At 47.0% G+C, this 14,840-nt stretch overlaps 1 protein-coding gene across 1 annotated transcript in view; it reads left to right on the top strand.

Moving 5' to 3' along the window:
* Positions 1–14,473, top strand: part of LOC138580811 (active breakpoint cluster region-related protein-like) — a 392,929-nt gene extending 378,456 nt beyond the window's left edge. The window contains exon 23 of the mRNA XM_069651664.1: positions 10,393–14,473. Coding sequence (XP_069507765.1) covers positions 10,393–10,545 — 153 coding nt within the window. The 3' untranslated portion in view covers positions 10,546–14,473. The remainder of the gene's footprint in view (positions 1–10,392) is intronic.
* Positions 14,474–14,840: the final 367 nt, after the last annotated feature.

Below are 14,840 nucleotides of genomic sequence, written 5' to 3'. Positions count from 1 at the left end.
AATCAATGTAACTTTTAAAGAATGTCTTCTGGCATCAGGCCTCACCTGCTCCCTCCTTTCCTTTCACTCTCTGGCCGGCCTCTTCCTTCTCCCACCTGTGAGGCTAAAAACCTCTGGGTCATTTTCTAGTCCACATGCTCCTTCTCTCCTCACATCTCTGATGTCTCTAAGAAGTCATACTACCAGCTGCACCTCTTCAGAGGTATTCTTCCTTTCCTCTCCTTCCCCCAGAAGCTCACTGTCTCCAGAGCTCTGGTTCTCTCCAGGCTGGACTACTGCAACAGCCCTTTTCCATATCTGCCTGCTTCTACTCTCTGCCCTCTGCAACTCATCCAGAACAGGACTGCAAGACTTGTCCTTGGCCTCAAGCCCAGGGATCGTATCTCTCGAGGACTGAAATCTGTGCACTGGATCCTAGTAGCTGCAAGGTTTCATTTCTAAACCCTCTGCATTGTTCACAATGCCTTCTGAGGCCTGGGGCCTCAATACCTTCAGCTCTCTCTTCTTAAATATCTTTCTTCTTGAGCTCTTCGCTCATCCGCCTCCAACTCCCTCAGGGTCAGTCGCTTCTCCAAGCAACGAGTTGGTGGTAGATCTCTTTCCTCGGCTGGGGCCTCCCCCTGGAACTGCCTCCCTGAAACTTGAGGAGAACCATCTCCGGTTCTGGAAGCAACTCAAAACCTTTCTCTTTGCTTCTGCCTTTTCTCCTCCTCTCCCCCGCTGACTTCCTGGCTAAAACTGAAACTGCACTGGTAACCTGGCCACCCTCTGATCTCGGGCCCAGGTCCTCTCCCCCGCTAGTCGCATACCTGCACTGCCTTCCTGGCAACCCCCGCACTTAGGGACTGTTTTCTGTATCCCTACAGTTCCACTACCAGCACTTGACACCTGATGTCTGCACTTACTCTTGCACTTGCCACAAGCTGGCCATACTTCACTTATTGTTTATTATCCTTTACCCAATGTACTGCACTTCCCCCCTTCCCCCTTGCCCCTTCCCATGCACTTGCGCGAGCTGATTGACACCTGGCCTAGTAGGATCATTGTATGTCTTCCCCCTGTTCCCCTTCCTTGCCTCCTCACGCCTTGAAACACTTGTTTATAGGAGAGTTATAAATGCCATATCATATCATATCAGGCCATTTAGAACCATAAAGCTTAGTAAGCTTTATCCTGAGTTACCAGATATGATGCAATTTAGCAATAGCTTTACAAACTATGACTCCGACACTAACTCAAATTCGCTGTTCTCTTTTCTCCCTTGGTGCACCGTCATATCCTACAAATGTTTGGTATTTCCCTAACATGATGTAAATGTCAACAATGATATGCAATTATGAATGTATATGTCGAATGGTTCAAACAAAATGTGTACACATGTAAACCTCGCCTCACCGATCTCGTTTCATAAATATGTGCATGCCACCTCACTCACCGGTCACCAAACACTGTCACCCTGCAAAACTACACATTCCATGCACAAATTGGGCTGTCTTATATGTGTCCCCAAATTAACCTGACACTGATTACCAATCTGCTCAAAATGTGGTATGATTTATAAATACTACAGCCTTGATAAAGACCATTGTGGGGTTGAAACATGTGTTGGCACCTAGAGCAACAATAAAGAGCCAATGGCAAAAAAGTAGAGCAAGAGTTCTCTTTAGTCCTTCATTTATTGTGACACAGTATTCTCCAGTACCTAGGAATACTCATAAACCTGATACGCAGCGCCGATATCGCAGGATTCGCGCAACAATTCCTTGCTCCCTTACTTGGGGCACGTGAGCACTGTCCCATGGGAATCTTACACCTGGCAGCTCAACGTATCATCACTAATCGGGCCAGTTCAGTGCAGTTTTCCTATGTTCCTTGTGCTCTCACCACTTTTTTGTTACACTTACTATGGGCGATTTGGTTCGCTCAAGACCCATTTTCCATCACTCGTAGGGCCAAGTAATCAGAATGATTGACCTACCTAACTATTTCTTCATTGTACTTTAAGGATGGCTTTATTGACTTATTAAGGTGGCAGGCCATCACAACAGTCTCTGACATATTAACTTTAAGACTGCGATCTCTACAGAAATTAGACAACACATCAAGTTGTTTATTGATTCTATAGATGAAAGAACAAAACCACATAATCATCACAGAGTGATATACCCACCTTGGCCCCTCCAATTTTTGGGGTGTTACAGTCTACATCTTAGACTAATAGACAGTTGTGTACAAGCGCGTTATACATGACTTATCATATCAATAACACCAAATCATTCATATACAATAGAAAAATAGCAAGGGGGCAGGACACATTCCTGTTTGACAACCCTTGCCATTGTAAACACCTGGAAAATTCTCCTTCTGGACCATATCGCACCTTGGTTATATTATTCCTATACAAAAATGGGATCATAGTAAGCAAAGAATGAGGAAGAGATTTAGCCTTTAATATTTGCCATTACATAACCCTATAAAAGTTGTCAAACGCCATTTCGAAATTGACAAAAACCAGCTGGAGGAACATTTTAAAAGAGCATAAAGAACATACCTCTTCTGCTGTCGAGAAAGTGCTATACATCTTTCGGCAGCCAGTGGAATTCAATCCTGCACTCTCATGTGCAGCATGTTCCTGCTATAGTGACCAGGTGCTGCCTTGTGTACCTCACCCATGCCCAGATTAGGGTAGACAGCTGTGTCTAAAGGCACAAGTTTAATAATGTCATTAGTATGGTTGTGCCCGTAACATGTGAGTGACAGAAACACCACAGTGATCTTAGGGCACGGGATTGTGACCCTATCTGTCACCCCCTGCCTCCGTAAGAAAAGGCTCCTTCCCCATGAGTGCCACTTGTCCGTATTATCCAGCACAATCTCTCAGCACCTCCACTATCAAACTGTGTAATGTGATGTCATGGAAAGTGGTCTTAGAAAGCACTACTTCTGACACTTCAATATTGACAACAATCTCATCAAGGTAATGCCTGCCTTAGGATTCTACCTTGACTCCTCTCTTACCTTTAAGAAGCAAGTTAATTCTCTCGCATCCACAACAGCCTACACTTGTAAGCTCATACGAGCCTGCAGACCATTCCTCTCTGCCGCTAGCTGCATTACCCTGGCTAATGCTCTCATGATGTCCAGAATATACTATTGTAATGCCCTGTATTCAGATGACAACAAATATGTCACGGATAAAATTCAAAGACTGCAAAACAATGCCTTAAGAGCAGCTTTGGATATACCCAACAGAGAGCACATTTATAAGTTGAGACGAGAAGCCCACTGGCTAAAGATTAACCACAGGATCCTCCTTAAAACAGTCTCACTCACATCCAAATGCCTGAACAACTTAGCACCCCCATACCTTGCTGAAAGAATAAATAGAGGAATTCCCACCCGCCCAATGAGATCTGCTAATGCCTACACTTTAGAGACTCCCAGATTTAAATGAACCACAGCTGGTGGAACTAGTTTCCTAGTCAAAGCAGCACAATCCTGGAACGCACGCCCATCAGATCTCAGAATGGAACAACTCTACCCTAAATTCAGATCTAATGTACTCAAATGGCTATGATCAAATGACTCTTACCCCCATGTTCAGTCTGTTCCTAGCTCAACCAAGTTCATTGTTTCTGCCACTGACTGTACCTACTACCTGCAATATGTAATACATACTATGTGAGCTCATGCCTCCACCTCCTTACTGTAACCAAAGGTACCACTATCCATATATTTCTTGTATGTATGTGTCATATCTAACATGTTCTGTAACTAAGCTTTAAGTTATCTTGTCCTGTTGCACCCAAGGGTTTGGCACGCATTATTAAATAAACAAACAAACAAACGTTGGCAGCATTTTGACATATGGAGGGGTGAGGGGACAGAGATGCAGGTAGAACATCTAAATTGTTGATGAGTGCAAGCTACAAGTACAGTATTCCTGTGTGCTGGTATGTCTTTAGGATGTCTGTGGTGCTGACACATGGTTATATGTCCGTCTATGCAGATTGGAGAGCCCACGGTTTATTAGTTATCTACTTTGGTGTAATGGGGAGCTGCTGGTCTGGAAGATGGTGCTGTATGTTTGATATTGTTTAGTAGTGTTGCAGTGCCATGCAGAGTGGGCTTTCCAAGGCTCTGCAGTGGTTAGCATGGTGTTGGGGTTTCTACAGTGATGGCTGATCTATGATGGGCGACAGGCTTCCGACCTACCGCCCAATATGAGGAGGCAAATCCGTCCCAGTGCAAACCTGAGCAATCCCTAAGCTGCAGAGAGTCTTCCTGGGCTGGTTGCACTGTGGGCAGAACTACGTTCCCCCTGGATTGGAGTAGCCTAGCTGTACGCACCTAATGAGCCATTCAAGGCCAGAGGCATTTTGCTTACCCAGCTTTTAATGGGCCATTGGATATTCTGGTTCGGGTACTGCAGGCCCAAAACAGCTTGCAGGAGGGGCTTAGAGCCCCTGGTGTTCTGCGCACACCAAAAAGCAGGACTCAGGGAGTGGCTTTTGATTGAAACTTCCCCCTGCTTCTGGCCTGCAGGGTGCGCAGGACTGGCCATCTGGAAAAGCATCTTGAGACAAACCAGACTTGCAGCAAGCTGAAGCCCCAGCGACAAGTAAGTAAGCAAAGGGAAACAAACAGGAAGAACACTGTGTGTGTGCATGTGAATATGTGTGCCTGTGTGTGGAAGGAGAGTGTATGTGCATGCATTTGTGTGAGTTGAGTGTGTATATGTAGAGTGTGTGGGTGAAAAATGGCTGGTGTATAAGGTGAGGCCTGGGAGATCAGATGATCTGCTAAGAGAGGGCCTCAGCCCTCTTTTAAAGCCAAATGGGCCCCAGTGATTGCTGCAAGCTAACCCGACCTTAATGAACCAATCTTGGGTCCCCACCAACAATCTTCTGTTATGCGTGAGGTCATAACCAGAGTGCTTTGCAACAGTAAATCTAAGGGTTGACAATATTTACTAGTTAGTCCAACCCATAGTCCTGTTTGTTGTGGATCAAAGTGTCTCCCTGGTTAATTGAGCTCTCTGTGGCTCCTGATCAAAGTTCAGGTCTCCCTTGAAGTTTTTGTCAAGAACAGACTTTCGGTCTCCATCAAATCATATACTTCTTCCCTCTGAAAGGGGATCCCCATGCAGGGGTTGCCCACTGTAAACAGTTGTCCCAGACATGCCATTCACTGCCCTTCATAGAGTGGGGTGGGAGCTAGCTTCAAGTTGAAACATTGCATATCAAAGAGGTGGTGGTTTCCTGTCCCCTTTTGTCACTTGCCCGATCAGGGCTCCCACAGGCCTGCTTCACTTAACTCTCATCAGTATGCACCGCCACCAGCAGGCTGACAATGGGCAGGGTAGATCCATGGAGCCTTTGATATTTAATTAGGCTGGCCATGGCAGGAGGAAGGTGTTGCCCTCCTCATGTTGATGCTCTCATGTACTCGTCCCTGTCACATTCCAGCTAAATGTGACAGGGAGGACTGTGCCTGTAGGCTGTGTCTCCACAGAAATCATCTAAAGGAAACCGCCAGCACATTACAATAAAAGCACCGAAAACATCAACAATCCTGCTGGGCTAAACAGGGCCACCCAAAGAAATAAAGCATCCTATTGCAAATGACCACAGAATAATATTAACTCGACGGATCAACATAACCTTGCACAAAAGGACTCAGATGACTCACCACTTACCCTATTTAAAACACTGTAATACTCTGCATACTCATGTTCAAACACTGAGCATTCACACACATACCTCTGCAGCAGAGAAAAAACTAAAAATCGCTGAAAACTACAGACACTCCACAACACCCAACAGGAAACTAAACCAATCACACACAGATCACCCCATGCACCAAACACCATATAATATCTAACAACTAAAAACCAACCAGCACACAGGGCCTCATTACGAGGTGGGAGGTAGCCATGGTGCTATTATCACCATGGCTACCCCCTTACTGCATACCGGGTCTGGGTTCTCGGAAGGGGTACTTACGGGGTCATTCAAACCTTGGAGGACCCGGTAAATCCCCATTCTGAGAACCATTCCCCGTTCCCATTTGAGCCCCCATAGGGCTCAATGGGAATGGGGAAGTAGCTAATAACAGTACCGCAATTTGCGGTACCGTTATTAGCTGTGAAGTCCCGTAACGGGTCCCGTCCTTAACACCTGGTCAGGACAGGCGTTAAGGAAGGGACCCGCTAAGGGACCTCGGAATAGGGCGCAAAGGGATTACCGGCACCGGTGTCCTTAACGGTGCCCAGTATCCCTTTGCGCCCACCTCGTAATGAGGCCCACAGTGTCCGGTTTTTCCAAACTGAACCCACCAACAGCACATCAAAGCTCTCTTGTGCTTTTCCCTATCAATCCCACTAACTAAGCCCTTCCAAACCCTTCCTTTTCAGATCCCCCAGAGCACCTAGAGACCATGAAAATGGCAGCAGTGTGCAGTATAAATCACAATAACATAACATATGCATGAAGTGCTTTAGCCTCCATGAATGGGATTTAAAGTGACCATTAGTGGCATAGATAGGTTATCCCATCTATGTGAGTAATGTTGACTTTAAATCATATACATGAAGTGTTTCATGCATGTGATTTAAAGTGACTCTTACTGGCATAGATAGGTTGTTTTAGCAGCCTCATGGAAATAATAAAACATGTTCCTATGTAGTGGACTGTAAATAGCTCCCATTCTCAGACACACCCCAAAATACATTCAAAACAATTCGACAGGCAAATGGACATCTTTGCAGGAAACAAAGGATATATTAACCTCCCATCACAGCTGGGAGAGCAGTTTGGAAACAGTCCTTCTGGGGGCTGACTGAAAAGTTCTCAACTCCGCCTCCACTAAAAATAAGCTTTATTGATAAAAACCACAGAATTAGAATAACATTTCTCAGTAACATTGTGGGCAGGTGAAACACGTCGATTGGTCCAAACATCCATAGTGTCTATACATTGGTGTAACTTCTTTGGATAATATATTCTCTGGCACTAGAACTCATACCACCCCTTTCTGGCACCGCCCCTGAAAACTCCCTCCCTCTTACTGACATTCCTATGTGCTGATCAGCAGAATTAGCTGGAAAAATACTGGTTTCAACTAGATATTGTTTGCATGGAAACTAAACAAGACAGTGCACTGTACTTCAAGGTCGACTTGAACTAGAAAATCATCCCTCCGCTCTGTGATTGGTCCCCCAATTCTCCATTATCGGTCCCCTTGCTTCATGCCAAGTTTCCTTATAAAAATGCGTCCACTAGACACTGCTGAGACTGTATTTCTACCATTTGTATTCTGTTTTACACTATATTTCAATAACAGCCTGTGCACCTGGCTTCTTCTGGGCAAACCCCTCCCTACGGTCTTAGTAACCTTCGCCGAGGCCTTCAATCTGTTATTTAATTCGACATGTTGTGCTCTCTGAGAGTCTTTTAAGGATTTTATGTATTACAGAGGCTAACTGTAGTTTCCATTTTAAACAATGTGGCTGCTTATTAGTGTTGCATTTCTATGTTAGTGAGCTATACCCATGTGCCATTAGTGTTGCATTCAGCTGTATGTTGCTTATGTTATGTTCTTCATGCATGAATGGTCTGCAACTGTAATTTCTTCATGTCTAAAGGAATTTTTTGACCTATTGCCTCTGTTCCTTCATGGTGAGTGAATATGTCATTCTCGCCGTCTTCAGTTCACATCACGTTGCAGCTTAGAATATGGGTGATATGGCTGGACTGGGTGAGGGGCAAGAACTATAGGTGACATGTTCATCTGTCCATCACCAGGGGGAGGGGCAATACTTCTGTCTCTGCAGAGTACTGTTTTTGACATGGCATTTCCAGGATTTTGTTAATGTGAACCTATTGTAAGTTGTATAGCTTTTTACCTCTTTTGTCAAAATGTGTGCTGCAAAATACATTATTTCAGCACATCACTTTAAAAAAAGGTCCCCACTTAATGATTCTGTGCTCCATTGTTATGCTTGGCCGCTCGTACTAATCTGAATAAATAGTTGTGTCATTCCACTCAAAATATTCACTGGGCATGACTGTCCAGGAATCATGGAATTTATTAGATATTCCACAACCCCAACCCCCGCCACCGCACTGCAGCTAACATTTTCACAGAGATGGTGTTCAGTGGCAGATTTGCTGTGGGTTTTCTCTCCTCTACCTGCTTTCCTTCAAGTAATTCTCATAAGGGACATCTCTTTCTGGGACACACTAGGTCTCTGCATGTGCAAAGTTCCATAGGGGCCTGAGTGACGACTGGGGGATCCTCCCATACCACCTGCATGTCTCGCATCATGCAGCTAATGGCTTCCCCTGGCCCCCAGATTCCCCAGTCCCCCCAAAGGGTGCTTTGTCCCATCCTCCACTTAAAACATTTATCGGCCCCACTGATCCATGCTGGCCTTTGGGAGAACAGTTTCATTAGGCAAATTGTTGTATTTTCAAGGATGCCGTGACTGACCTACATCTTTCCATCTGCAACCCCTGAACGTCAAGTCCATCCGGCGCAGGTAGGCTTCCTAGACAGGAAGCACACCTGTATGCATTTCCAGCTACAGATAACCCCATGTAAGTCCTGAGGAGTGGAACTCTTTCTCAGTGGGCGGAAGCATCTGTTTAAGACCCCTAGAGGTAGCCAGGCCGCACTCAGGAGACGGACATGTCACCACAGATCTCCTGGCAGCAAGAGTACAGTTAGGTGTGACAAGAATGCATTAAACAGTGAAAAGGGGAGAACATTTTACATGACAGCTCAGTGGGTTAAGCACCTATTGAAGAGATCTGCGCTGTCTAATGATCACAGGATCAGTTTACAGTGATCCTGTGATCACTGTGATTGCTTAGCATCTACGTTCAGCCTCTAGCCAGACTCGCCTCCTGTCACGGCTTCCTATCTATGCCACCTATACGCTAATGATACTCAAATCATTGTGCATCTGGGCCTCTACTCGCCTGACACTGCGTCCAGATTTAGAGCTTGTCTTACAGCTGTGGGGGAATGGATGAGGAGTAACTGGCTGATGCTGAACGGGGACAAAACCAAGGTGTTGGTGGTAGGCCCTCCAGCAGTGGCCGTTCTCTGGACCCCTCAGTTATGTCCCCCTGCCTTTGGTCCTTTTCCCACCCCTGTTGTGATGGTAAAGTACCTTGGAGTCAAGATCACTGCCACTCTGTGGAGCCTCACGGTAGTGCAGAGTGTCAGCAAGGTCATTATCGACTTAAAATTCGCAGAAAGTTTCTTCCTTTCTGCCTCTTCAACTCAGGGCTCCTGTGGTAGCCTCTTTGGGTCCATCTGTTCTTGACTATTGTAATGCACTTTATCTTGGTCAGCCATTTTACCTCATTCATCAGCCGCAGGTTCTTCAGAACTCTGCAGCCAGGGCCGCCATTCTGGCCCCTCGCTATACCCATGCTACCCCCATTCTCTGGTGTTTGCACTGGCTTCCAGTTGCCAAGCGGATTTCTTTTAAGTCCATCTGTTTGGACCACTGCGCCTTGTAAGGGAATGGCGAGGAATACCTCCAGCAAAAATGTTGTCCTTACCTCCCTATTCGGGTCCTGCGCTCCTCCCACGCTTGTCTGGTGGTTGTCCCTCTGACTAATTTTGGTCGCAGAGGCGGCCGTGCCTTATAGTGGCAGCTAAAATGCGGAATTCGCTCCCCTTGTCATTGCGGAAAAAGAAGGACTATAGGGCCTCATTACGAGGTAGGAGGTAGCCATGGTGCTACTAGCACCCTTACCGCATTCCGGGTCTGGGTTCCCGAAATAGAGACTTACCGGGTCATTCCAACCTTGGAGGACCCGGTAAGTCCCCATTCTGGGAACCATTCCCCATTCCCATTCGAGCCCCCATAGGGGGCAGTGGGAATGGGGATGGAGCTAATAACGGTACCGCAATTCTGAAGTCCCTTAACCGGTCCCTTCCGTTAACGGACCTCGGAATAGGGTGGTAAGGGATTACCGGCACCGATGTCCTTACCGGTGCCCCGTATCCCTTTGCGCCCAGATCGTAATGACCCCCACGTGTCATTTAGGCGAGAGCTGAAAAACTTTCTATCTAACTTCTTTCACATGGTGGTTTCCTCCAAGCAGTGCTGAGCGCCAAGATGCCTTCTGGCGTACGTTGTGCTATATAAGTTAAATAAATAAATAAATAAATAAATAAATAAGATGGCTAAGAGGAATGGTGTCCTGCCTAAACAGATGTGTGTGCCACCTGCAGGTGACAGCGTGTAATCCTGATGGGACAGCCTCTGTCTTTGTTTTTCTGTGATTGAAGTATTCAGGTGTTGCAGCATGGTGTAATTGGTATGGTGGTAACAATAAAATGCGGAATTACCTTTGCCCTTTGTCCTTTCAGGTACAGGTGCTACTGCACTACTTGCAGTGTGAGAACCTTGTCGCCCCTCAGGACCGAAGACGAACCCGCTCTGTGTCTGCAGTGAAACCCCCTTCCGAGGTGGTGCCCGTGTTAGGGGACGTCGCCTCAGACCCTCTGGAGCCAAGGCGGTGACATCACACAACACAACCACACAACCGAAGAGCCGTGGCCTTTAGTCTGCGAGGTCAATAGGGAGACATTCTGGATTTGGGGATTCGCCTGTGATCACACGCACTGCCAGGGGCTGTGCCAGGGTTAGAATGAGGTCTCAAAGGTCACAAAGCAGATTAGCCGGCAGAAACAGAGCATACCTAAGGAACAGGGACGCCGCGTCTGCGTCAGAGTTGGGGAGAGACCACGGCACACGAAAGGGAAGAGTCTATTTGTCTTGTAACTGTGATTGGGCACAGGGTGATTATGGGACTAGCTTTAGGTCACATGAGAGTCAGTGGCAGAGCTGTCCCTGCATTAAAGGAGGCAGCAGGTGATAAAGGGACGGTCGCGCAGAGATCCCGTGAAGATATGTGGTTAGTGTGGGGCTGAGAGGGGTGGTTGCCTAAGGTCACACGGAGAGTCAGTTAGACGCGAGGCACAGATAGGAATGAACGAGAGCCTCTGCTCCAGCATTATCGGGAAGAAGGAGGTGAATGGACTCGACAGAAGTCACCTAGAGGCAGGGATGTTCTAATGGGGCCGGGAGTTGTGGGTTAGGGAAGACCTTCGTAGCTGGCTTTCTGCAGTAAGAGGAGGTTCGGGGCTAAACAGTAGAAGCCCACTTCCACACGGACTCACTAGAGAGTGTCAGTGTTAGGCATGTGCACTTAGGGAGAAATATGTTTGACACTGCGCAGGGTTCACGTATATAGTTGCCAGTGAGGCCACCAGAGACTGCAGAAGGAACAGGTGGCAGAAATCAAGCAGTTGGCAACAGGTGCCCGCAGAGTTGGCGGTGTGTGTGCCCCATGGAAGGTAGAGGCTGTCTTGCTGAACAAAGTGATAGGCTGGCTGTGACACTAGTGACTGATTGTGTAAGGAAGTGCTTGCAGTTCTAGTGTTTAGTTCAATGGAAGAAATATGTGGCAATTCCCCCTACAGTCAAATTGCGGTGGTATAGTAAAACCACGAGCTAGCATTTCCTTTGGTATCCTGACACTAAGTGGCGCACCCTGCACCCTGAGACACAGTTCAGTGACTGGATTCACCTGTTTGCAACGCAGGCCCTATAGCAGGTTTATTGGGGCTTACCGTGTGGAACCCCACTACTGTACGGTTACCTTTGTTGTGAGCGCCCCTGCTAGAATTGCATTTGATACAACAAGAAGATTGAAGGTACCTTAAATTCCTCAGATACAGCTCAGAGGCTTTTGTTTGGGTGGTGGCTGCCTGTCACTGAGATCAGACAATCACATAGACACAAGGCTGAAGCAGGATTGCACTGGGAGGTAAAATCGGCCCAGCCACTAATGAAAAAGTCAGCCACAATCACAATCACGCATTACAATGTATTTGTTACTTTTCACAATAGACCCATTGAGTACTACCCACATTTTTTTGGGCAAAAATATTTTGCAAATAATGCATTTGAAATTGCATAGTAACATTGGTTAAACCGAGTGTAGTAACCTATAATACTGGCCCACTCTGGACACAAAGCGTCCCATTGTGGCCCAACCCCCCCCTCCCCCATACTAGAATCAACGGCTGGCTGGTCAGGCATTGCCCTATGGCCTTACACCTTCCTAGCCCCACAATCTACTTAGGGACGTCATTTGGGGACGTCATTTGGGGGTTGTTGCTACCCCCGGATCTAGACCTGTCCTTGCAACCCCTGGGCCACTGGACAAAGAGGCAGTGCCAAGAGCAGATATCTGTGTTGCACCTGCAAAAGGCGGTTGTAAATGCAGCTTAATGGGTCACAGCCTTTTTCACCTGGATTCTCGATCTCATTAGCTGCAGAAATAACAGGGATGCAGGAAAAACCCTGAAGCAGGGTTGGTAGTCCATTAGTAAAGAATGCCTGAATGGTTGGGTCGAGAGGCGGGGTTGTCTGTCCAGCTCACACCCAGTACTGTAGCAACAGGAAGGATATGGTGGCTAGGCCTAGCTGGCCGGAAATGGGTAAGAGCAGCCTGCAGTACTCAGTGACAGCACAGCATGAACGCAAATCTCAGTGTTTCTCGCCTGCTTTGCACATCATGAGCCACTGGGCCTGTAATGAGAGGGGTGTGCCCCAGTGTCTTCTGACACCCACCCTGCCTGGGCACTGTGTGACCTGACCCAGATCTGCTGGACCTTCAACACAGGCAAGCTGTAAATAGACGCAAGGTGAGATAATGAATTTACCTGAAGTTGCCCTCCAACTTTGAAGTAAATCATCTGTAGCTTCGTCAAGGAAACAAAATATATATATTTGGAAGGATAGCTCAGGGGCAATGCACTTGCTTTGGGAACAAGAGGATGCAGTGCAACATGGGTTCAGTTCTGTTCCTGTGCTTAGAAGTTGGAGGAGGCTGGCATTAGCAAGATATAAATCACCAGAGAAAATAATAAAATTGGCTTTTTGTAGGGGTGATGTCATGGAGCTGCTGCTGCTGTTTACATTTAAAAATTAAAAAAAACTGCAATTACTGTAACCTGCAACACAGCCTTCCCCTCTATCTCCCATCTAACCAAAAAACGGTGGGTTACACACCAAATAAGTAAAACAGAAAGGTGATAGCGGCAAGGTGTCTAATCATTCATAACCACTGGCACAATTCTGGGCATCCCGCGAGACATCTTTTTTCTGGTTGGACTTGTGTTGGTCAGTTGCTGTTTCTAGTCTGTGGCCAGACACTTGGCAGGCACTGGATGTCTGCACTTTGGGGTTTAGGCCTATTCGAGATGCTCTGTCAGTTTATAGTGTAGCCCGAGTGATGTACAATAGTTCAGGTTGTTGTGTTGGACGGCTGCTTGCATTCACAGTAATTTGGTAATATGGCCCTATACACACTGATATTAACGCTACATATGGTGATCCATTCTTGTATGAAATGTATAGCATATTACAGGGATATTCGTAACCATATTTTTCTTAGTGTACTGAGGAACAATGCTATGTGATGCCACTTTTGTTTTGCCAAGGGGTGAAAGGTCGTGTGCTGTCACTTCCTGTGATGTCACTTGGGGTGGGGTCAAATGATATCACTTCCTGTGATGTCATCATAGGTTAAGGGTTGTGTGATGTCACTTTAGCCACCCCTGGTATTTTGGTGAAATGACGTCCCTGAATGTACCCTATTTGGTCAATGTTTGATTTGTGGTTGAATGATCATTCCTCAAAGGTATGTGTTCTATTTTGCCAGGAGAGCCTTGGGATGCACCTGTCACAACCTTTAAGGAAGCCCTTCAGCTTCTTTAGGTGCACATCGAAACAGAGGCGTGTTAACAACTTCAAGGAGGTTACATTGCTGCCTGTACTACTAGGCAACTACAGACAGCTACGTGGGACGCCACCCGCAGAAAGCCATTAGAGGGGTCGTGTTGGCCACAAAAACATCAAACCTGCACCCAATCTAAGGGACAGAGGTGCACAACAGACATGTTGGGGCAGTATGAAACCTTGCATTGGATCTTGGTCACACACAAGGTCAGTGGCCAGAGCTGGGGATAGACATCGGCACAGGGAATAGAAGGACATTCTTTGAGATCCCACAGAGTGTCATTGGGCCTCATTCTGACCCTGCCGGGCACAGCGACCACAGTAGGCAGACCCGTCACGGTTACCGCCGGACCCGTAATGAGTCCCATTGTGAGAGCTGTGGGTGAGAGGCACGGAAAGGGATAGCAACAGAGATCTCACACACACAGGCGGAATCCGAGCTCTAGGCACCTGGAGGTGAAGGGACTCAGAGACAGAGCCAGAGTTAAAGGTGCAGGAAGGGGGCTTTCCTGAGCCCACAAAGACTGAGTTGTGTCCATGTTGCTCTGCAGTCAGTTTTGTTGTTGTGCTCAAATCTTTCTGGACATCTGCTATCTGTAAATACCGAAGAGCAATGTAAATAAAAGACATTTATTGTAACTTGGTCTTGGCTCTTGCAATTGCATGTACAATAAACAGGAATTAAAGGCAGGGCAGAGTGCCACGCACATCGGAATTGGGAGGAACCACTTCCGTAAAGAGTTTCAGAGTCACCGAGCACTTCACCAGCACATGGAATGGAGGTTTGATGTTCTGAGGACACTCAACTGAAGAGTGAGATCCGAGGGAGTTGCTGTCCTGTAGACACAAGTTCTTCAGCCCTCTCCACCTGACTCTCTTCAGGAAGGGAGATGACTGTGGTGCCTCCCTGTCGTCATGGGACATGTCCACCTAACACTCTCTGTGGGCCCTCCCCTGCTCCCTCCACCCGGATTGAACCAGCTGGCCGCAGAGTCATGGTCATGTG

The sequence above is a fragment of the Ambystoma mexicanum genome, chromosome 3p, assembly GCF_040938575.1.
Source record: "Ambystoma mexicanum isolate Mex_15411 chromosome 3p, UKY_AmexF1_1, whole genome shotgun sequence".
NCBI classification, from domain to species: domain Eukaryota; kingdom Metazoa; phylum Chordata; class Amphibia; order Caudata; family Ambystomatidae; genus Ambystoma; species Ambystoma mexicanum.
The sequence above is the reverse complement of the archived record's forward strand: the minus strand, read 5'-3'. Positions and strand labels throughout refer to the sequence as shown.